The 24,084-nt window shown below is 42.0% G+C and overlaps 1 protein-coding gene across 6 annotated transcripts in view; it reads left to right on the top strand.

Annotated features, from left to right (window-relative positions):
• Positions 1-24,084, top strand: part of LYST (lysosomal trafficking regulator) — a 149,188-nt gene that overhangs the window by 26,469 nt on the left and 98,635 nt on the right. For all 6 annotated transcript variants that reach the window (XR_012077287.1, XR_012077288.1, XM_072971018.1 and 3 more), the window contains 8 exons: positions 5,401-5,491; positions 7,153-9,235; positions 10,656-11,676; positions 13,326-13,487; positions 15,205-15,361; positions 17,314-17,540; positions 18,039-18,105; positions 23,867-23,976. Coding sequence is in view for 4 of the 6 variants with exons in the window: in XM_072971018.1 (XP_072827119.1) it covers positions 5,401-5,491; positions 7,153-9,235; positions 10,656-11,676; positions 13,326-13,487; positions 15,205-15,361; positions 17,314-17,540; positions 18,039-18,105; positions 23,867-23,976 (3,918 nt within the window). In the remaining 2 variants the exon portion in view is untranslated. The remainder of the gene's footprint in view (positions 1-5,400; positions 5,492-7,152; positions 9,236-10,655; positions 11,677-13,325; positions 13,488-15,204; positions 15,362-17,313; positions 17,541-18,038; positions 18,106-23,866; positions 23,977-24,084) is intronic.

The following is a 24,084-nucleotide window of genomic DNA, read 5'->3' as shown; positions in this document are numbered from 1 at the left end:
TTGTACAAACAGCACAGGTAGACATGAGCCCCAAGCAGACAGCAGTCCCGGGGTCACACTAGTCCTTATATCCTCACATCAGTAGATGAAAGCCTCTAGTCTGGAGCCTCTGTGGGGCCTGGGCGCCTTTGGGAGCCAGAACCTGAGCCTGAGCTGCAGCTGCAGCTAAAGCTGAAGCTGCGGCTTGGTCTGAGCCTTGTCCTTGGCCTTTGGCCGACAGAGCCTGAGACCCTTGGCAATGAGGGCACGAGCATGTTTCCCAAGCTTGGGGTGAGCAGTGCAGGCAAGTCAACTGAGCCTGCGGCTGTCACCCTGTGGGATCTTGAGCTTGGCCTCCTTGGGCTTTCCGAGAGTCTTGGCAGACTCAGCATGTGCGCTCGTGGCCTTGGCGTTGTTGGCCTGCATCTTCTTCAGGCCCTCCTTGCTGTGCTTCTTGGCAGAGCGCATGTTCCTCAGGAACTTGGGGTCCACCCCCTTAAGAGATTCGTATCGTTGTGGTCGGGGTTTTTTGATGCCGTTTCTGTGCCATTTTCGGGACTGTTTGTGTGTGGTGTGGTTCTTCGAGTTGGCCATGTCTGCACCGGAGCCGGGAGATCCCAAATCACCTGGGACCGGAAGAGAAAGAGGAAGCTCAATAGCTTTTTTGGATGACAGCTTTACTAAGATATAATTCACATATAGAATCCACCTGTTTCAGATGTACAGTTCAGCGCCTTTTTATGTCATCACATGTATGTGCAGCTGTCACCACAGTCAATTTTGGAACATTTTCATCATCTGAAATAGAAACCCCCTGCCTTTTACCCATCACTCCCCTTTCCCTCCCATCCCCCTTGGCCCTAAGCAAACACTCGTCAACTTTCACTCACCTTCCTCTTTTAAGTTGTGGGATATCTTTGAATGTGCTGTTAAATGGTTGAAATCATTCAGCTCATAAATGCAACAGCATTTTTCCAGCGGCAGTGTTTTCAATGCCCTCTTTTCCCGTGGTCGCTCGCTTTGTGGCGTATCTGTAGCAACGACAGTAGTAACAGTAGAAGTAGGAGTATTTTTCAAATAGCTGTTAAAAAAATAGGACTTACCAAGATTTAATTGTTCAAGCCAGAAAATGGCGAATGATCATTTGGTTCTTTAAGGGAATTTAATTGTGCAAGATTTAATCATTAAAATGGAGTCAAAACACTAGATTCACAGTGAAAAAGAATGTGACAATGACTATATGTGTTCATATATAACTGAAGAATTGTGATCTACACTGCAAATTGACACAACATTGTAAACTGACTATAACTAAATAAAAAAAATAAAATTACAAAATTGAAAAAAGAAAAGGAAAAACCCCACTAGATTCAAAGCTGTACATTTCGGGAGGAGCTTCAGCTTTTCTATCTGGGTGTCTCGTGAGTTGAAACCCTTGGATACTCTGGAGAAGAGTCGTTTTAAGGTCTTGCCCTCCTACTGAATACTCTTGCTTTATCAATAGATTTTAATATAAATTAAGTAGACTTTTTATTGGTTTCCATATAGTAAATGCACAGATGTTGAATGTATTGTTGGGTGAGTTTTGACAAATATATATACTCTGTAACCAGCACCCAGATCAGTGGTTAGAACCTTCCCACCACCTGAGAAAGTTCTATCTCATTCCCTTCTCAGTCGGCCACTCCCCTTGCCCCTGCTCAACAACCGCTGTTCCGGCTTAAGCACCTGAGTGTGGCGTTGCTTGTTCTGGAGGGTCACGGAAGCACAGTCATGAGCACGTGCTCCTGTGTCTCGGAGCTCCATTCCTGCCGCATAGTCAGGAGTTCACTGCTGTTTGTTTCTGAAGAGTATTTTGTTGTGTGGAGATACCACAGTTTGTTTAACCATTCACCTGGCGTTTAACCATTTGGGTGATGTCTTTGTGTGAATATATTTTCATTTCTTCTGGGTAAATATCTAGGCCTGTGATCGCTGGTGAAAGGGTAGGTGGTTGTGATTGACTGTGAAGTCAGGCACTGTCCCCCGGCTGTTGCACTGGCAGCTGGGCCCTCAGGGCCGTCCTCCTCAGGGCTGCGATTCTAGCTAGACGAAACACCCGTGCTTGCTTCAGTCTCATTCTTTTGAAAGGCCCATGGTTTCCAAGAACTAACTCACTTCAAGAGATGGTGGCAACAGATACGAAGTCCTGAGAGGGGAGAAAAGACATCATGGGGTGGTGCTGGAAGAGAAGCCCCCCGGAGAGAGCAGGGGGGCCACCAGCGGCGTGGGCAGGAGGGGCCAGGGCCAGGGCTGCTGCTCACGCTCACGCAGCGCCGGGGCTTTGCCAGTGTCCTGCTGTGGAGCCGGGCTGAGTAGCAAGCACAGCGTGTCCCTAGCACTTCTTCACACCCCGCTGAGGTTTCAGCAGCTCCATCGGAATGTTACTAGTTCATCTGCTAAAGAGAAACTCATGTCAGGAGGAGTGACATGCTCAAAGTTGGTTTATTTTTTTTTTTTTTAAAGACCATGTATCCTTTTCTGATGTCCTTTTTTTTTTAAATAAGTTTCTGTTTGTTTTGGGAGGGAGTAATTAGGTTTATTTATGTATTTATTTATTTTAATGGAGGTACTGGGGCTTGAACCCAGGAGCTCATACATGCTAAGCTCTGAGCTGTACCCTCCCTGTGGGGTCTTAAAAACACCGTGGAGGTACATACTGAGTCTGCGCTATACATGGAAATGTTATCTCAACACCTTTAGTCTTGCTAATTTTGAAGTAAAGCACTTGGAAATGGGGCCCTTTGACACAATTTTCTTCTTTGAAGTTCTTCCAGAATTCAAAGTCATTCATGCAGGTAGTGTTTATGAACGCCCAACAGTTCGCCAGGCATTGAATGGCAGGAAAGGGAGGTGACTGCTAAGGGTTAGGGCCTGAGCCCTGGAGTCCATGCTCTGAGAAATGACTGAGAAGAGTGTTTGGAAAAGTTTCCTATTGTATTTAGAGGTGGATCCAAACTCCTTCGCATGACCCACAGGGCTGTGTTGGACCTGGCACCGTTCACCTCGCTGACCTACCCCTTCCAGCCTCGTTTCCCAGCGCTTTCCCCGTGCGATGGTCCAGTCACACTGGCCTGCTTGCTGGTCTGTGAAAAAGTCAAATCCATCCCCAACCCTTTGTATACTTCCTGTGAGCCCTTTTCCTCCAAGTCTTTGCACGCATTCTTCCTTCTCATCAATCAAGTCCTGCTCAAGTGGCCCATCCTGACCTGCCTGTTTAAATGTCCCCCTTTCATCAGTCTGTAACCCTCTCCTGTTTAATTTTCTCCATAGCACAGCATTCTGTCTGAAATTTTCTTATCTCTACCCATGATTTTGTGTCTCCCATGCTAGAGTGTCAGCTTTGTAAGGATGTGAGTGTTGTCTTCCTTGTTCACCACTACATCCAAAGTGTCTGGCCCGTAGTAAGGGCTCAGTAAATATTTGTTGAATGAATGAAAGAGGAAAATGGGCATTCAGACATCAACAGTCGAGCTAGTTGATTGCTGTAGGGGAGCAGGGACATGAAACCTAACTGGATCTGGGGTTATGGAAGACCTGAGGGATGAGTTGACATTTGGCAGGTGGGAGAATGGTGATGGAATGACAGGGCAGAGTAAGTGAGGAGAATGTTTGAAGCAATACCAGGACCACGGTGGTCAGGAAACCCTCACTAGCTGGACGTGTGGGGAAGGGGCAGGGGGGTGTGGACCAGGCAACAACGAGCATGTCCCCGAGGGTCTCCGAAGCCTGCGAGGAGTTCGGGGTTTACTTCTGCAGGATTTCCAGCCTTCTCCTAACCAGGACAACGCCAGGAAGGAGCAGTCTGCAAGCCGCGTCTCTGCATCCTCCTTCCCCTCCGCTCCTCAGCCTGACGTGATCATACTCATGCCCTGATCACTCCATTAAAGGCGCGTTTGTTAAGGCCACCCGTGACCCTCTTCTTGCTAAATGCTTTTCTGCCATCATCTTGCACAATTAAAGAAGAGCAGCTCTTGACCTTTCTCCCTGCACTGCTCTCTTCCCTTGGCATTTCTTGTTCTCGTCTTTGGGGGAGCTGCGTCCCCATCGTCCACCGCCGTCTCTTGTCCAGCATACTCCCGCTAGCAGGTCTCACACATGGCCTTGACTCGGCCCCAGGGACTCCCAAGTCTTTTTGTTTACTTCACAGCTTTGTCTTAAGCTCCAGGTCTGGATATCCAGCTGTTTACTAAAAAGAGCTCTCATTTGCATGTCCTACAGACATCTCACAGTCTCTATGTCTAAACCATGACTCTGTCATCTTTACCCCAGCCTAATGCCACTGCTAAATTTCCTGTCTTGGTGGGTATATTATTAGTTACCTACTGGCCCAAACCAGAAACCTTCCAGTTCTTTTAGATCTTTTTTCCTCTCCCATAAACCCCATAGCTAGTCAGCTGCAAGTCTCTTCAGTTCTCCCTTACAGCTGCTCAGATATGTTTCCTTCTTTTCAGCGTTACCGTCACTCATGGAGGTTATGATTTCCCTGCCTCTGTCACTGGTCAGTCCCTTCCCCCTAATTCTGTCCTCTGTATAGTGGCTGAAGTGGTTTCTCCAACAAGCAAATCTGATTGGACCACCTGGACCCCTCCCCACTGACCGATGTGACTGATTTGCCATTAGTTCCTTGGCCACCCGTGTCCCAGACGTCCCCAGCCTAGCACTTCTACACCGCTGGCCGGTAATGACGGCTGCTTTGCCGGAGCCCCTGCCCTGAGTGCCTGTGCCACACCCGGGAACTTACTCACACTACATGCCTTCTGTTGTTCTTTGACTGTTTTGTGTGTATGTTTTATGGACCAAATGAGGGGAGCTTCTCCAGGGCTTGGACCATAGCCTCCGGGAAGGGTAAGGCAGTAAGTGGTGTGGAAAGCGTGTGCAGTCAACAAATAATTATTGGATGACCTTCACTAATAAGTCTTTCTCTCTTCATATATATTATTTTATTAATAATGTCCGTTTCTCCTTTTAAAATTGTGTTCTCTGAGTTTTAAATTTAACTGCATGAAGTTTTTATGGGTTTCTTCTTGTAACTTACGTTACTGGTTTGCTAATTAATAGGGCTTAACTTGTCATTTCCACCTAGCGAACGTGTTTTTTCATGGGTGAGGAATTCTTACAGTGTGCATGGTGATAATAACAGCTATTTTGGAAAAAATCAGCAAGAATGTGCTAAATACCATCAAAGACTGTTACATTCTTCTGTCATTGGAAAGGTTTATAAACTGCAAAGTATCTCAGCTTTAACTGGATTTGAGATAGGTTAATTTGATTCTTCCTTCTCAAGAAAAAGGATTTTTTAAAATTCAGTTTAAGAAAAGATATTAGGCATTACTGTTTTATGACCTTGGAACATAAAGGATTCTCTTATTTCTAATCCAGGCATTGACATGTAGGGAAGAACTCCTTACCCTGCTTCTGTCGCTGCTCCCCCTGGTCTGGAAGATCCCTGTTCAAGAGGAGAAGGCAGCTGGTATGTTTGTTTTCTTTCTCATACTACTTGTTTTATCAGAGTTCCACTGGGGGAAAGTCTCATTGAAGAGCTACTTCTGACGTAACGGCTGATACAGTTCAGGTTCAGAACAGCACGTATTAGTGTGCTACTTAACGTGAAAAATTCTCTAGGCAAATACATCTTTATTTCTTCCAATAAAACGAAAACCATGGTGCTTCTCAGGGGATTTGGATGCAGCGACGATTAGCAAATAACACGCAGAGGTGGAGCACTTGGCAGGAGACGTGTGTCCAGATGCGCAAACGGACGCTCGCTAAGTGCAGGGTAAAAGTTTGAAGAAAGAAATGAAAGCTTCCTTACTTATTTTAAAGACTTCTTTTTCTTACCAGCACTCAATCAATGGCTTTTGCAGTTTCATTTTTTTTTAATTTTGCTTTTAAAGGATAAATTTGAAGTAATATTTTGTTTCAGGACTGGGTAGAATTATTACACTTACGGTTTTCTGATTAGATTCTGATAAGAATTCTGATTCAGAAAAAAAATGTACATATATAGCATAATAAGTGTATGAAACTTAGTTTAGATGTCTCAGTGGCAGAGTTCGCAGTTCCCCCCGTGACCATTTCTGGAATGTGAGACTTGTGAGGTGCTTCTGCGTCTCTCGGGTTAAAAACAAAACACAAAAAGCCTCCTACGTTGTATTTTAATGCATCTCTGATGTGGAGCTTTCTTTTTAAGGCGTTATCTAAGGTCTTACAATGTTATCCTGCTTGTTTATTGACTCACCAACTCTGCCCTTATTTTCTTCTGAGTTTGTAGAATTCACAAATTAATTACTCAAGAAATCTAATTAGTGATCTTTTGGGGGAAGCTGTCTTCATTGCCTGTATCTTTTGCCTGCATGTAATTTGTCAGACTCCTTTTAAGCACACCCCACCCCATCCCTGCCTCTTTTAGTTAAAGCACAAACCTTTTATTTACAGATTTTAATTTGTTCATTCTAAATTGCAACTCTATGTTTCATATAGATTTTATTCCCTATTATTGCAAATGGAAAGACCAATTTCATTATCTCTTTCATCAGTATGGAGGTTTCTTCATTTCCCCAAGAAATAGGTATTGAGCGGTGACCACATGGCAGGCCCTGGTCCCAGGCACCGAGGATGAAACAGGGACGTGCCTGTGCCTGGTCAGTGTGGAGCACATGCAGTGAATGTTTCAAACGCATAACTCTTTTAACCTCAGTCTTGGAGGACATTGGTACTGTTGTGTGACTTTGGAGAATCTTCCTGTTCCCAAGGTGTATCAGGGCTACGAACAAAACACTGTTTTTGAGACTAATATACCCCTGCGTCTTAATTCATGGCATCACTGGAGGTCCGTACAGTGGTAGGGGTGGTAGTGCCACGTGCCAGCACTGCTTTCCTAATTCTCTTCTCCTTTGTTGTTTTCAAAATCAGTTTGTGTCCTTTGAACTAATGCCACCTGGTACTTACTATGAGCAGGACAGGTGTGGGGAGGAAGTGAACCAGCAAAGCGCTAAAGGAAATCAGTGCTGTAATAAAAATATACTGAGGGTACACACCTAGAGTGGATGGTAAATAAGAGGGACTCACCTATGCAAATTGAGTTTCGCACCATAGTGAGCTATTCTAAATTTTCTTTCTTCATTTCGTTAGATTTTAACCTGCCGTTCTCAGCTGATATCATCCTGACCAAAGAAAAGAGCTCTAGTTCTCAAAGATCTACTCAGGAAAAAGTATATTCAGAAGGAAGTGCCCCAGCTGGTCAGGTTTCTGCAAAAGTAAACGTTTTTCAAAAAAGCAGAAGACAGCGTAAAACTACCCAGCGCTATTCTGTAAGAGACGCGAGAAAGACCCAGCTCTCCACCTCTGACTCGGAAGCCAATTCAGATGACAAGAGTGTGGCAGTGAGTAAGCACAGGAGGTCCCACCTGCTGCAGCGTTTGGTAACCCAGTCTCCTAAAGAAGACCTCCTCACCGCTGAGCTTGACCGCTCATCAACCAAAGAAGAGCAGGTTCCTCCTGCTGCCATGGCTCTGGACAATTCCAGGGAGACCATTCCAAGACAGGAGTCAAACACTGACATTTTAAGTGAGTCGGCTGCCTTGTCTATTATCAGGCACATGAGCAATTCTCCATTTGACCTGTGTCATGTTTTGTTATCCTTATTAGAGAAAGTTTGTAAGTTTGACATTACCTTGAATCATAGTTCTGCCCTAGCAGCCAGTGTAGTGCCGACACTGACCGAGTTCCTAGCAGGTTTTGGGGACTGCCGTGATCTCAGCGACAGTTTGGAGAGTCAGATGGTTTCTGCGGGTTGGACCGAAGAACCCGTGGCTTTGATTCAACGGATGCTTTTTCGCACGGTGTTGCATCTCATGTCGGTAGATATTAGTACCGCAGAGACAATGCCAGAAAGTCTCAGAAAAAATTTAACCGAATTGCTTAGAGCAGCTTTAAAAATTAGAACCTGCCTAGAAAAGCAGCCTGACCCTTTTGCACCGAGACAAAAGAAAACACTACGGGAGGTTCAGGAGGACTTTGTGTTTCCCAGGTACCGCCACAGAGCCCTTCTTCTGCCCGAGCTTCTGGAAGGAGTTCTCCAGATTCTGATCTGTAGTCTTCAAAGTGCAGCCTCAAACCCTTTCTTCTTCAGTCAGGCCATGGATCTGGTTCAAGAGTTCATTCAGCATCACGGATTTAATTTATTTGAAACAGCAGTTCTTCAGATGGAATGGCTGGTTTTAAGAGAGGGAGTCCCTCCCGAGGCCTCAGAACATCTGAAAGCCCTAATAAATAGCGTGATGAAAATTATGAGCACTGTCAAAAAAGTGAAATCAGAGCAGCTTCACCAGTCGATGTGTACAAGGAGAAGGCACAGGCGTTGTGAATATTCCCACTTTATGCATCACCACAGAGATCTCTCAGGTCTTCTGGTGTCGGCTTTTAAAAACCAGGTTTCCAAAAACCCATTCGAAGAGACGGCAGATGGTGACGTTTATTACCCGGAGCGGTGCTGCTGCATCGCCGTGTGCGCGCACCGGTGCCTGCGCGTCCTGCAGCAGGCCTCCCTGAGCAGCACGTGCGTCCACATCCTGTCAGGGGTTCAGAGCATCGGCATCTGCTGTTGCATGGACCCCAAGTCCGTGATCATTCCTTTGCTCCACGCTTTTAAGTTGCCAGCGCTGAAAAACTTTCAGCAGCATATACTGAATATTCTTAACAAACTAATTTTGGATCAGTTAGGAGGAGCCGAGATACCACAAAAAATCAAGAAGGCAGCTTGCAATATTTGTACCGTGGACGCTGATCAGCTCGCCAAGTTAGAAGAGACCCTGCAGGGAGACTCCAGTGCTGCCGAACCTTCGTCAGGTTTATCCAGTCCTTCTTACAGGTGTCAAGGGATCCTGCCCAGCAGCGGCGCTGAAGACTTGCTGTGGAAATGGGATGCCTTAGCGGCCTATCAGAACTTTGTTTTTGAGGAAGACAGGTTACAGAGTGTACAGATTGCAAATCACATCTGCAGTTTAATCCAGAAAGGCAATGTAGTTGTTCAGTGGAAACTGTATAACTACATCTTTAATCCTGTGCTCCAAAGGGGAGTCAGACTAGCACATCACTGTCAACAGCTCGGCATTACTTCAGCGCAGACTCATGTGTGCAGCCATCATCATCAGTGTCTGCCCCAGGAAGTGCTTCAGATTTATTTAAAAACCCTACCTACCCTACTTAAATCAAGGTTTGTGTGCGTGTGTGTATAAATTTTTTTTCATATTGCATGCTTTTGAATGTCTTTACCCTTTATTCTATCCTAGGACTTCATTTTAGTTTAACACCAAAAAAATGTTCCCATCCCATGTCAGATTCTTTTTACCATTTATTTATCTGTTAATTTGTTTCTTTTTACTAGATGGTAATAGAGAAGAGGATAATACCATTGATTTTAATTTCTCTGGGGAAAAATAACATTTTAAATATATTTCTGAGAAAGCAATAGACACAACACAGGTATCTTAACAGCAGGGGCAAGATTAGTTATTTTATATTTACTTGATGAAATATTATTGGCTATTAAAAAGTGTTTACAGAGATGTTGGGACACGGGGAAATGTTTATAATATTTTATTAATAAGATATACAAAATTAAAATATCCACTTATTTACAATTATGTAAAATATGCACATATATAAAATGATTATTTATCATGGCAGTGAAATTAAAGAGATTATTATTTTTTAAATACCATATTTACATTTATTACCTAAGCAATATATGTAGAAAAAGTGGAAAATCAGGTAAGCAAAAGAAGAAAATTAAAATTACTTAGAATCCCACCAATGAGTTTTCCAGATTTTGTGATTGTCAACTCTGGTACTTAAAAAATAATTTTATAAATAAAGTTGCTTCTGATAGATAGTCTGGCCTTTGAAAGTAATGCAAATACCATTTAAAAAACTTAAAATATAACCTACCTGTGATCATTATCTTTACAATCATTTTTAAAAAGTTCCTGTCATTGTGACAGTGTTTACATAGACCTGACTTTGATTTGAAAGTTTAATAACTCCTTGGCATATTTTTGGACAACCTGGGTTTTTGCTGAGCTAATTTATATTAAAGTTATTACTCAGATTCCAGTGATCCAGACCCACGAGTCTCACCTGAGATAGAGCTGGAGAAACTTCAGATCTGTGGTTTGGTTCTTTCCCTTTATGAGGTACAGATTGAAAATAAAGAAAAGTCCTGAGTGAACCATCAGGCAGGCAGACAGATGGACACACAAATGCCTGCCTGCTTTCAGAGTGTCCATCTCAAGTTTGGTGGTGGCTGTGGCTTTGAGAATTTCTATAGAGAAAGTTGCCGTTTGGAGGAGAGTATTCTTCCCTGATCTGCTTCTTTTAACTTGAGAAGCATGTAATGTGTTGTTTTCAAATGCTGCTGAAGTCGTGTCTGCAGTGTCTGAAGCGGGACGTGAAACTAATGAGGAAGCAACTTGAGACCCTGGTCCTGTCTGACCAGGGACTGCAGCCAGGTGACTGCTGAGCTAGAACAGGCAGTGTTTACTGTCTGTGGTGACGGCATATTGAAGCAGTATGTGTTCCTATTTATAAATGATTTTGCTATATGTAACATTTCTTGTATTTTTTTCCTCTCATAGGGTAATAAGAGATTTGTTTTTAAACTGTAATGGAGTAAATCAAATAATTGAATTAAATTACTTAGATGGTATTCGAAATCACTCGCTAAAAGCGTTTGAAACTCTGATAATCAGCCTAGGGGAACAGCAGAAAGGCTCTTCAACTCCAGCTGTTGATGGGATGGACACTGAACAGGAGTCGTCATCTTTCAGTGTAGCTGCTTTGCGTGACCAGCACGCTTATTCAGATTCTCAGAGTCTTAGCAAATTTTATGCCCGCCTCAAGGACACTTATCCCAAGAAACAGAAGTCTGTCACCCAGGATGTCCATATCAGCACGATCAACCTGTTCCTCTGCGTGGCGTTCTTGTGTGTGAGCAAAGAAGCCGAGTGTGAGAGAGAGTCAGCCAATGAGTCGGAAGACACTTCCGGCTACGACAGCACGGCCAGCGAGCCTCTGCAGTGCGTCCTGCCATGCTTGTCTGTCCAGAGCCTCATCCTGCCTTCGCCCGAACAGATGCACCGCGCGGCAGACATCTGGGCCATGTGTCGGTGGATCTACATGCTGAGTCCCGTTTTCCAGAAACAGTTTCACAGGCTTGGTGGTTTCCGAGTATGCCATACACTGATATTTATGATAATCCAGAAACTATTCACAGGTTCTGCAGAGGAGCAAGGGAAAAAGGAAGGAGCTATAAATGTGGGCGAAAACCAAGATTCAAGCAGAACTTCTCAATCTGAGGTCCCCGGGAAGGAAGATTTGTTATGTTTAACTGTAAGAGGTCACCTGGCTCCGTCAGAACTGGGCGGCCTGAAAACGAGCGCTGGTGGTTCAGGTGAGCTGGAGTCACAGCACCTGTCCTCCGTAAACGTGGGGCAGACTTCAGCTGCCGAGGCTGCTCCCGAGGAAGCAAAGGTATTTACGCCTGGAGAAAGTGGGCCCTCGCTTCAGAGCATTCGACTTTTGGAGGCTCTTCTGGCCATTTGTCTCCACGGCACCAGAGCTAGTCAGCAGAAGATGGAGCTGGAGCCAGCTCATCAGGTAATAACTTGCCTTCGTCCCGCTTCTCACATAGTGCTGACGTCACTTTGATTTTCCAAAGATTCTAAGTTTTGAGAAGCGCCTGGACGCTTAGCCCGCTGCCAGGTTCTGTGGAGGACGTGGAGGAGGACATGACCCGGTTCTTGCCCTCAGGAAGCTTGCAGTTTGGCACACAAAACCCATGTGAGACAGGTCTACCAACCCTGAAAGGCATTAGATACACATTAAAAGTCAGATGAGGGGACGTCGTGTTTCAAGGCTGTAACGTCTTATAGGAAGTGTGATTCTGTCCAGTGCCCTGCCAGGCTGGAGGTCCGCCACCCGCTGCAGACATTTGCCGCACAGGACTCACAGCTGCACACGTCTCCCAGCAGTGCCCGTGGCTGGCGAGGGAAGGGGGCTGGAGCCAGTGACTGGCGGGTGTGGCTCCAGGGGTAGGGATGGGCCCTGAGGTGCAGGGCAGGCTCTCCAGCTTCCCATGGAGTTAGGCTGTGCCTAGACATTGATTCTGAAGCTACATCTTTGCCTGGATTCTTTCCCTGACAGATTTTGTTTCCCTCATGCCTTCACAAATTTCTCCCAGAGCACAACTCAGCAAAAAAGGAATCTTCAGTTTCAGGCCCTGCTTCTCAGAAATCTTTGAATACGGCGGATCGCTTATTTCCTTATGAACCCACCCCTAACTCTGTGCCAGCCAGCAGGCTCTCCCGACTGCAGTCCCAGCCCCCACGTCACCTCCTGTCTAAGATGTCTTGATGCATCCACGTTACTCACAATTAAAGTAGACCCCTCTTAGTGCAGCATGCAGAGCCCTTCACCGCTTGCTTCCACGTCCATGTTTAGCCTCATTTCCTGTCACGCTGCAGTCAGCCCTACCCAGCCAACAGCTTCTCAAGATGCCATCCTTTGTCTTTACTTATGTACGTGTGTACATGTTCCGCTGCCTGGCACATCCCTCCCTCGGCCTCTGTGCCTGCCCCCCTCTGACCTGGTCTTCAGTGTCCGCCTCCTCCAGTCCCTCCTCTGGACACTTTGACAGGCCTCTCAGGCACCCTCTCTCTTTTCTGTTCTGGGAGAACTTGGTTTACGGTTCCAGTATGCTCGTCATCATATCTTGTCTGGGTGTCTCTGTGTCTCACATTGGACTCAGAAACCCTTAAGGGAGAAGTCAGCTTCCTACCCATCCTTACGGCCTCAGCCCTGAATAGAGGGACACAGGCAAGCGGCAAGGGTTCCCATCAGGGAGGAAGGGAAGGAGTAAAGAAGGAAGAGAAAAGGGTTAGAATGTAGGCTTCTTAGAGTCTAAAGGAAACTCTAATAATAAGGAATTTGTAAAATCTAGAGATGGTTAATCAAAATACTGAAGTTTCAACAAATCTTTTTTTTTGCATAATATTGTTAGTTTATGATACATTGAAATTCAAAACCAAAGAAGATGAGTAAAGCATTTGACAGGTTAAAATGTTATTATTAATTGTAACAGCATGTGTGTAAAAGCTATTTATAGTCATTTTCATTTCATATCAACTGCAAATAAATGGACTAGCTTTCTACTTGTTAAGTAAGTATTTATCATTTATTTTGTCACTGTTTAACTTTTTTCTAAAAGCATGTTATTCATATTCTTAGTCTCTTTTATTTTACCTTAGAACTTGTCAGTGGAAAATATATTGCTTGAAATGAAGGACCGTCTTTCCCTGTCCAAGGTGGTTGAAACAGAATTAGCAAAGCCTTTATTTGATGCCCTGCTTCGAGTTGCTCTGGGGGATCATTCAGCAGATTTTGAACCCAGTGATGCCATGACTGACAAGGTATGAATGACACATGGTGGTATTGTTTGGGTGTGACTCGCAGAGGCAGAAGTGTGTGGGGTGGGAATAAGACACCAATGGATGTGGTAAAAACACATGGGCCAGGATTTGGTCCAGTGAGTTGGACGGGTCCTGTCTCCATCCTCTGGGATGAGCATTGTTTACTGAGTGCCTGTCTCACACAAACAGGAGAGCAGTCTGACATGCTTCTCCTTATCTCACCTGTAAATTTACCAGGAATTACTTCTAGTAAGATGGAAATTATTATTTGATAAGTCTTACGCATAACTGATAGCTTACTAAGTGCTAATTCAGGGATGGTGATGACTCCCGATGTCGTATCTGATCCCCTGCTGGTACAGGTAATATTTCCAAAGCTCTCTACTCACTTTCATTTTAAATCATTCAACATGAAAATGACTAGTTCTTGCATAGAAAAATGGCTATCATGGTTTTTCAGCTCGTGTTAACATTTTTTATTTTTTTCTTTTTTTTTTAAGACTTAGAACAGTGAATTTTTTTCATTAGAGTGTAGTCACTTTGTAATGTGTCAGTGTCTGGTGCACAGCAGTATGTTGCAGTCATCCATATGAATACTTATATTCCTTTTCATACTAGGTTACTATAGGATGGCACACTTGACTCGCATCGGTCACAAGGAGGAGGGCTCTGGGAGTGGGGCCCAGGACATTTTTTTCTAAGAGAACTATTTTAATTTTTTTCCTGAAACTGTGACACATACTTCATTAATTTTCTCCTCCTTACGTGTTTCTTTTACATTTAGTTAATTGTCACCTGTCCTTTATGTAACTCCTCTTTTAATTCCTTGTCTAGACATACATATGACATTTTATAATCTTCTGCCATAATATTTTTTATTACTGCTTGTCGTAACTTAAAAACTTACTGAGATAACTACAATGCCTTCATCATGTTATTGACTTGGTTTCAGTTGGTTACCTGAAAAACGTTAAAACACTTACCTAAAATGTTAAAATACCTACCATACCTATTTTTAAAAAGGTATTCTACCTTTTATTAATGTTGCAGTGACTGAGTGCTCTGGGTTTCTTCAAGGGCATTTTCTAAAGTGGAGATATTAGTAGTGTTTTTGTAAGAAAAGAAAACTTTCCTGCCGTGGGATATTGCACAGGGAGTTAATGCTGGAATTTCTGGAGGTGTTTGTGTAGACAATTGCATTCTGAAATCTTAGAACTAATCTCCTCGAAAATTTTTCGCGTCTTCTCCAGTTATCTAGTTTATGAAACATACTATTTATTAAAATCCTATGAAAAAAGTCTTTTTCTATGAACAAACATGTAAAAATAAGATATATTTACTAAGTTACAAGAAGTATAATTAAGAGGTAATTAAGTTGTAAGAAGACTAGTTCTATCTAATTGTGGGTTTTACTCATTTCCTATTATAGTACTGAAATGAAATTTCTTAGACTTATTTTTCAGTAAAACTGAAATGATCTATAGCTTAATCTGTTAGGACACCTATTTTTTGAGGTGTTAAGTTGTCTGAGAGATTCTGGAAAATTACACTGTGTGAATTTCATCATGTGCAATGGTTAATATCAATTCCTAAGATTTTTTTTTCTTAATGGAAATACTGAAGCTGTCCTTAAAATGACTTTTGGGTAATAAATACTTTATTAATAAAAGTGAACAAACATTGCAACTTTTGCCTTTCAATTACACTGATCTTACAGAGTCACCAGTCTGAAGAAGAATTGTCATCCCAGCCCGGTGATTTTTCAGAAGAAGCCGAGGATTCTCAGTGTTGTGGTCTTAAATTGTTGGTGGAAGAAGAAGGTTATGAAGCAGACAGTGAGAGTAACCCTGAGGACAGTGAAACCCGAGATGATGGTAAAGTATCACTGAAGTTCTTGAGATTGGATTTGCAAATCGGCTTATTAATTAGCAAGTTAGGCTCTTGTATTGCCTTACATTAAAAAATGCATTGCATCATCGTTCGCTTTGATCTTGACAACACATTCTGGCATCCTTGGAGGCAATTTAAAACAAAAATGTATTTTGTTATCACCACGGTTGACTGAGTGCCTAAGAATACAGGGTAGAGGAAGTCCCTGCTTTCATAGATACTCTAGAGGAAAAGACAGTAAGTATCAGAAATAAGCATATGAAGAAACAAAGCAAGGTGGTCTGACAGCACCCGGGCGGTCAGAGAAGGCCCCTCTGAAGATATGTTTACACTGAGGCCTAAATAAGAAAGGTCTGTCCAGACAAACACTGACGGGGGGGGGGGGGGGGGGGGGGCGCACTGCAGGCAGTCTGCTACAAAGAATAAATACTACGAGGAAGGCAGACGTCTTGTGGCATCCGGGGAGGCTGCAGCACAGATTTCCTTTTAGTTCACGCGGCCCAGCTTGTCCTTAGGATGAAACTACAGTTGCTATGACCCTTTGTTTCTGGGCATAATCTGGGTAGAATGGAACGTGTGGACTGATCAGAGCCAGGAGGGTTCTGGGAAGGCCCCACCTGCTTCTGTGCTGGCCTGTGACTGTGCCAGCGCCCTGGGTCTTCACTGAGCGTATAGCACTTCACCGTCCTCAGGTCTGCCTGCTCTCTCCCACCGAGTGAGTGGGAGTAATCACCAACGTCCTACTTACAGGGCTTGATGGACCCACAGCAGGTGTTTTTCGTTTGTTCTTTGGGTTTTTTTGGTTTTTTTTTTTTTTACCATAAAGAGGTGAAAAGAACAAAGAAACAGCCACAAACTGAAAGTCACACGTATATATTCGTATCAGTCACTTGATTTATTAAACAAACTATTTTTTCCAGTTTTATTGAGAAATAGTTGACCTACATCACTTGTAAGTTTAAGATGTACAGCATGATGGTTAGGTTTACATATATTGTCAAATGTTTGCCACAGTGGGTTAACATCCCTCATCTCATACAGATAACAATTTAAAAGAAAAAGAGAAAACCTCTCCTGGTAATGAGAATCTCCTCTCGTAACTTTCCTGTGTGTTGAGCGGCAGTGGCGGTTGTAGTCACCGTGCGCAATACATCCCTCGTGCTCGTGTGTCTTATAACTGGAAGTGTGTGCCTTTCGACCACCTTCCTGCAGTTCACCTTTCCCCCTACCTCCTGAGCAGGTGCTTTTGAAAAAATACTGGTTTAATGATATTGGTTTTATCATAGTACAGACATGATTTTATAATGGCAGTTTTCCTCCTTTTTATAAGCTTGCTTACTAGATCTGAATTTTAAAGAATCTATAAATTTCTTTATAAATTTGTTTCCTATGTGAACGTTTTGTTCTAGAGTATAGCGGCTTCTTTAAAGGGTGTAACAGTTAAATTTTCCAAAATGTAATTTTCAGGTAGACAGTGTCTGTTTCTCCCTTATGAAGAAGGCAAAGTATAAAATTCGTGCAACCAATAGCCAAACCTACTATTTTCACAGGGGTATGGGCAGGCAAATGAACTACCCTGTGATTTAGGTATTTTGGGGTCAGAAAGTTTGAGATAGTATTTTTTTTCCATTTTTGTCAAAGGAGTGTGTTAAATCTGTATTACATGTCCATTAAAATGACTGTTGATAATATTTGTGGCTCTGTTGAAGATCAAAGTTGCTTTTAGGGCTACTCATTCATTGAGTACTCAAATATCGTAAGACTTGATTCTTGATAATACTTACTGTAATCAAAAGCCAGGTAGTAGGAAAAGGTTTTATGAGACCTTCTTATAAATAGCACTTTTGCCACTAGATCTTCTAAATGATGAGTGAGATTTGACATATTTATTCACCGTTTGGGAAATAAAAATAAGTTTTTTCTTTTCCCCTTTTAGGGGTGGACTTAAAGCCTGAAGCAGAAAGTTTCAGTGCATCAAGCAGTCCTAATGACTTACTTGAAAACCTCACTCAAGGGGAAATAATTTATCCCGAGATTTGTATGCTGGAATTAAATTTGCTCTCTGCTGGTAAAGCCAAACTTGATGTGCTTGCCCACGTGTTTGAGAGTTTTTTGAAAATCATCAGGCAGAAAGAAAAGAACGTTTTCCTACTCATGCAGCAGGTAAAAGATGTACTTAGTTAAATGTGACCAGTATCCATCACGCTCATACCCCAAGTACTCATTTCCTTTTAAATATAACCCAACTTGTCTGAAAATTATTATGTCTTTTATAGTACCTTAAGGTATGTTTTTTACCTGTAAGTGGAAATTCTAAAGTCTTCTATTTCTGTAGTTCTCCGAAGTAGCATAAAAATTAATGTTGTAATTGGCTAACTAATAAGAATTCTAGTATGGTTCTGAGAATGGGTAACGTTTTTTAAATTGCATTTAATTTTAACTTATGGTCATTATTTTTAAAAAATCAGAAAACAAAACAGTATGAAAAGTAAAATGAAAATTATGTGTAATCCTACATCTAGCATTCTTTCCGCTTATTTTTAAATATATATATATGTATATATGGTAGGCTATCGAGTAACTTACTGTGACATTGCAGTTGCTTCATGCTTTCATGAGGTCAGAAATGTAATTTCTAATGTTTTGTTTTTGAATCTTCAGGGAACTGTGAAAACTCTTTTAGGAGGGTTCTTGAGTATTTTAACACAGGCTGATTCTGATTTTCAAGGTGCGTTGAAACTGTTAGTTTTAAACAATAGCTTTGAAACTATTTATTGTTGTGTGAAATGAAGAGTTGACAGTAATGACTCCCGTTGGCACCGTGCTCTGCGGTTTCATGGTAGCTTTATGTGCATTCTCTCTTGTTTCTCAGAACCACCAGTGCAGTATAAGAGTATAAGTATCAAGTTCATGGGAGGAAAATCTAGATTCCAAGGGATTGAATGAGTTGTTCAGGGCTGTGCACATAGAGGTGGCATTGCGGGGACTGGAACGCAGTCTGAGCACTGTTGCTGCTTTATCAGATATCGACTGCACACCTACTCTCTGCTCTGTCCTTTCACAGACTTTTGAGAAATTCATGATGAATGTATAATATGATTATATGACACACCCCGTGTAGAAACCTAGATTTTAATTGGAGAAACCTATCTTTTAATTGGGATTAAGGCTAACATCACAAAAGGCTAGCTTGGGCTTGTCGGACGTCTCCTTATGACTAAGTTCAGGTTATCATTGGGGCAGGCACAGCTCGGACGTGGGGTCTGCCTTCTTCAGTGCACCTTGTCTTGAAGTTGTGATGCCTGCGTCTTATTGCTGGTGACCGCGACTTTGATCACTTGGCTAACGCGGCATCTTGCCAGGTGTCTCCATTGTAAAGTTATATGTTCTCTTTCTAGTTAGTAAGTATCTCGTGGGGAGATAACTTGAGACTGCGTTAATACCCTTTTGTCGTCCTACTTTAACCCACTGATTTTAGCGTTCATAGGTGATTCTTGACGTCAGTGGTCACTGCTGTGGTGTTTGCCAAATAGTGATTTTCTCTTCCCATCATTCTGCCTTCATTGATTAATTGGGATTTTAGTATAAGGAAAGCTTTCCTTTCTTTCCCACTTATTTACTTAGCGTATGGGCATATTTTTATTCACTGTGCTAGGCACTTAGTGGACCTTTGTGATCTGAAGACTTAGTTCCAGCTCAGCTTTGAGAAATTCTATTCCATTGTCTTTTAATAACAGCTTTATTGAGATATAATTCATATACTTGAGATATATTTGCGATATAATTGAGGTGTAATTCATGTACTATACAGTTTGCCCATTTGAAGTATACAGTTCGGTGTTTTTTAGCAGATTCAGAGTTGTCCATTTTAGAACATTTTCGTCACCCCAAAAGAAACCCCATACCCTGTAGCAGCCACTCCCTATTTCCTGTTAACTTCCCCACACACACACTCCCCAGCCCCTGGCAGTTACTCATCTAGTCCCCGTCTTACAGATTTACCTGTCCTGGGTATTGCATAGACGCGGAATGGGGGGGTTTTGTGACATGTTCCTTTCACTTAGCATAGTGTTTTCATCCATGTTGTAGCATGTATCAATATTTCAGGGTTTTAAAAATCATTTGTTTCATTTTATTTTTGGTTTCGTGTGGATTGCTTTTTAATTTGTTTATTAATAGACTTTATTTTTTAGAACAGCTTTAGCTTTACAGAGAGATTGAGCAGATAGTACAGAGAGTTCCCTGATTAATATTATTATAATACATTTGCTGCAATTAATGAACTTATATGGATACATTATTATTAACTGAAGTCCATAGTTTATTCACGTTGCCTTAGTGTTTACCTGATATCCTTTTTCTATTTAAGCAGATCTTATCCAGGACACACATTGCGTTCAGTTGTCATGTCTCCTCAGATTTCTCTTGACTGTGACAACGTCTTAGACTTTCCTTGTTTGATGACCTTCAGAGTCTTGGGGAGGACTGATCATACCGCAGAACACCCCTCTTTGGGAATCTGTCTGATGTTTTTCTCATTATGGTGTCTCGCTGTGGTTTTGGTTTTCATTTCCGTAATGATTAGTGATGTTGAGCATCTTTTCGTGTACTTATCTGCCGTTTGTGTATCTACTTTGGAGAAATGTCTATTCAGATCCTTTATCCTTTTTAAAGTCAGAGTGTTTCTTTTGTTGTTGTTGAGTTTTAGGAGTTCTTTATGTATTCGGGATATTAATCCCTCATCAAGTTATGATTTGCAAATATTCTCTCCCATTCTGTGGGTTGCCGTTTTACTCTGTTGATAGAGTCCTTTGATACACAAAAGTTTTAAATTTTGATGAAGTCCAGTTTGTGTATTGCTTAATTTTGTCGCCTGTACCTTTAGTGTTATATCCACAAAATCACTACCAAATCCAATGTCATGAAGCTTTTCTCCTGAGTTTTCGTCTAAGAGTTTTTATAATTTTAGGTCTTTGATTCATCTTGAGTTCATTTTTTATATGGTGTTAAGTAAGGATCCGCTTCATTGTTTTGCATGTGGATTTCCAATTTTCCCAGCACCATTTGTTGAAAAAACAATCTTTTTCCCCTTTTTCTTTGTCACCTTTGTCAAAAAGTCATGATTACACTGCAGTGCGGCTTTTGGGAGTAAGGTCTGTATAGAAGTGAAGTGCCATTTTCATCACGTCATATCAGGGGCACATACTTCCAGCACGACTGATGACTGTTACTGTGGACCTTGGTCGCCTGAATTGAGGACTGTTTGTTAGATTTCCTCCCTATAAAGTTACTCTTCTCCTCCCTCCCTCCCTTCCTCTCTTTCTTTCTTTCTTTCTTTCTCCGTTCTTTCTTTCACTGAATAGTATTCAGTGTTTTATTTATCTGTCAGTTGAAGGACATTTAGACATTTTGGTTTCATTTTTTTTCTCTTATGAATGATGCTACTGTGAACACTCATGTACAAGTTTTTATTTGGATATATTTTCATTTCTTTGGGGTCATATGGTTACTTTAACCATTTGAGAAAGTGCCGGACTGGTTTCCGGAGTGACTGCACCGTTTCACACCCCCGCAGCAGGGCATGAGGGCTCTGCTCTCGTCACATCCTTGCCGATACTTACTTGTCTTGTTGATTGCATCCATCCTTGTGGGTGTGAAGTGATATCTCTTTGTGACTTTGGCTTGTTTTCCTGATGGCTAATGATATTAAGCATATTTTCATGTGCCAGTTGGCCATTTGTGTATCTTCATTGGATTTCTTTGGAGGAATTTCTATCCAGTCCTTCACTCATTTTAAAATTGGATGATTTGTGTTTTTCATTATTGAGTTGTAAGAGTTTTAATATATTCTAGATAAAAGCCCCTTGTCAAATACATGGTTTGCAAATCCCTTCTCCTGTTGTTTGTCCTGTCTTCTCACTTTCTTGGTGGTGCACTTTGAGTTATGAATGTTTTGTTTTGATGAAGTCCAGCTTACCTGCTTTTGCTTTTGTTGCCATGCTTTTGGTATCACATCTAGGAAGGTCCAGCCTCTGTTCACAAAGATTTATTATTCTTAAGAGTAATTTTCTCCTCTTCGTGTTCTCTGCTCCCGTTTTCTTACATCTAATTATAATCCTGGGCCTTCTTGAATTGACTTTGTGTATGTCTCCTCGCTCCTCACATTGTCTGTGCTCTTCTGTGCTGTGTTCTGGGAGATCTCTTCAGTTCTCTTCCAACCTTTTATTTATTTTCTAAGGTTGGCAATTGCCTTTTGGTCTTTAAGAGCCCCTTCTTGTTCGGTTGCTTTCCGGTTGTCCCACTTTCACGGGAGGGTGGAATCCGTCGTGTGTACGTGTACGTGTGCATGTGTCTGGGCATAGGAGTGGGCGTTTCACAGGGTTCTTCCCTCCCCTGAATTATCTCATTTCTTCTGCATTCAGTTTATCAATCTGTTTTTTTTTATATCTTTGATTTTCTCTCTTCTGTATTGCTGATTCTTGAGAATTTTGTGAATCTTTTTTTGCCCATTTCTATTTAAGAAAGCTGTTGGAGGCTTCCCCAAATGTTTTTAAAAGTCAACCTGTCTTTCTTTTTGACCTGCATTCTGCTGGGAAGCTCTGTGTGGGTGTGCCAGTGGGTGACAGGGGCTCCCCAAGTACCATAACGAAGAGAGCTTTACTTTCTGGGGGACTTCAGGGCCACTGTTACCCATGTGGCATTTTGTGTATGTTAGAAAAATCCACCCTCCACACATAGGGCTTGGCTAGTGAAGAGCGTCTTCGTGCTCGGAAGGCACCCCCTTATCCAGGCAGCACAGCGCGATGCCTGGATGCAGGGCCTGGTGAGTGGCGTTCAGGTTTGAATTCTGTTCCCGCCTTTCCCCCTGGTTAGGCGGCTTGGCCCGTCTGCAGCCTTTCCAGCCATGCCTGGTAGCCCTGGTGCTAACATCCCACCGCACATCTCAGCTTTTGCCTGGCCATCCATTCAGTTTCTTTAGAGAAGAGGTTTGGGGCATAAAGGAAGAGGTGAGCTCTCTCTGCTCTCTGCTCTCTGCTCAGAATCCAGGAGAGAGGGAGGTGTTCACAGACAGACCTTTTATCGGTCCTGTGTCTGCAGCTCCCTTCTTACCGCCTCTCCACACTCTGGGCAGACTGCTGTCCGTTCCTCTGAGCCCCTTTGTAATTCACAGGGATTCCAGGCTGCGGCCTTTTCTTTTATCCATCTCTTCTTCCATCTTCAGGAAATATCTTTACATCTCTCACTTGGCGTGCTCCCTGTGTCTACTGCCTCCCCTACTTTTCTTCCCCTGTTACAGGTTTCTTTCTTTCTGTAGTTCTGTTCCTTTAGTTCAGTGACTTTTCCGTAGTAGACAGAGGCAAATATATATGTGTGTGTGTGAGTGTGTATATATATTTCTGTTCCCACATTTTGAACTGGAACCTGTCAGTTTTGAACTGAAAAAAAAAAAAATCCAAGCACATACACTTTATGTTGATCATATACCTTCTTACTCTAAACCTTGAGCAGATTCCTGTAACTTACAGGATAAAGCGCATGCTATGCTGTGGTCTCATGGCAGGTGTCTTTCCAGGCATATGTGCTGTTACACTGCTGCATCATTTCCTCCACTTCTGCAGCAAATGTTGCTTAAACACAGCCTCTGTTCTCTGGTTTCACATCAGGAAATTTGTGTCATGTCCAAAATGCAGATAATACATAATCTGTAGGATTTTTTTATTAGGGTCAGCTGAGATAATGCATGTAAATGTACTTTGATCCCTGTAATGTATGCTACAAGTATTAGTTATTATTTTACTCTAAACATTTTTATAAATTGTGTGCTACCAGTTATATTTCATGCTAAACCCCTGAAAGAATACAGAAAGCGTTCAAACTAACAGTTTGTGATATTTAAATGTTTTCATAATCTTTAATATATCTACTTTTATTTATGTCATCTAATTTTGTATTCAGAAAGTTATAGTCATAAATTAAACATTTTCAAGATGAGGAATAGCAGACTATTTCATGGTACCTAATAGTGTCAACTTATTTAAGAAACACTGTATTAATGAGGGGGAAGGGTGTAGCTCTGTGGTAGAGTGCCGCCTTAGCGTGCACAAGGTCCTGGGTTCAATATCCAGGACCTCCATGAAAAAATAAACAAAACCTAATTATCTCCCCCCAGAAAGAAAAAAATAAAAAATAAATTTAAAAAAGAAGAAATACTGTATTAATGTACATTTCCTTAAATAATATGTTTATTTTACTTGGAGCTAACCAGTGTTAAAGAAAATAATGTTGTTGTTTTTTGTTAGTTGATTACTTGGTCTGCATTTAATCATATTGCTATTTCTTTAGCAAATTTTTGGGTTATTCGATTATTTATAATCCATTTAAGATGTGACAGTAGTATTTGATGTCTTTCAGCGAAATTGTTTATTCGGTCCCTTTAATTACTGTGTATTGGCTTTAAATTTTTTCCTCTCTCTCTTTCTCTAATTTAGCATGCCAGAGAGTATTGGTGGATCTTTTGATATCTTTGATGAGCTCAAGAACTTGTTCAGAAGAGCTAATCCTTCTCTTGAGAGTATTTCTGGAGAAATCTCCTTGTACAGTAAATATGCAATACTTAAACGTTTTCACTGATACTTAATAGAATGTTTTTTCATTATTTAGAAACCACTAAGCTCCCTCTTTTAATGTGATTATTGTACGATCAAGT

The sequence above is a fragment of the Vicugna pacos genome, chromosome 11 (assembly GCF_048564905.1).
Source record: "Vicugna pacos chromosome 11, VicPac4, whole genome shotgun sequence".
Taxonomy (NCBI): domain Eukaryota; kingdom Metazoa; phylum Chordata; class Mammalia; order Artiodactyla; family Camelidae; genus Vicugna; species Vicugna pacos.
The sequence above is the reverse complement of the archived record's forward strand: the minus strand, read 5'-3'. Positions and strand labels throughout refer to the sequence as shown.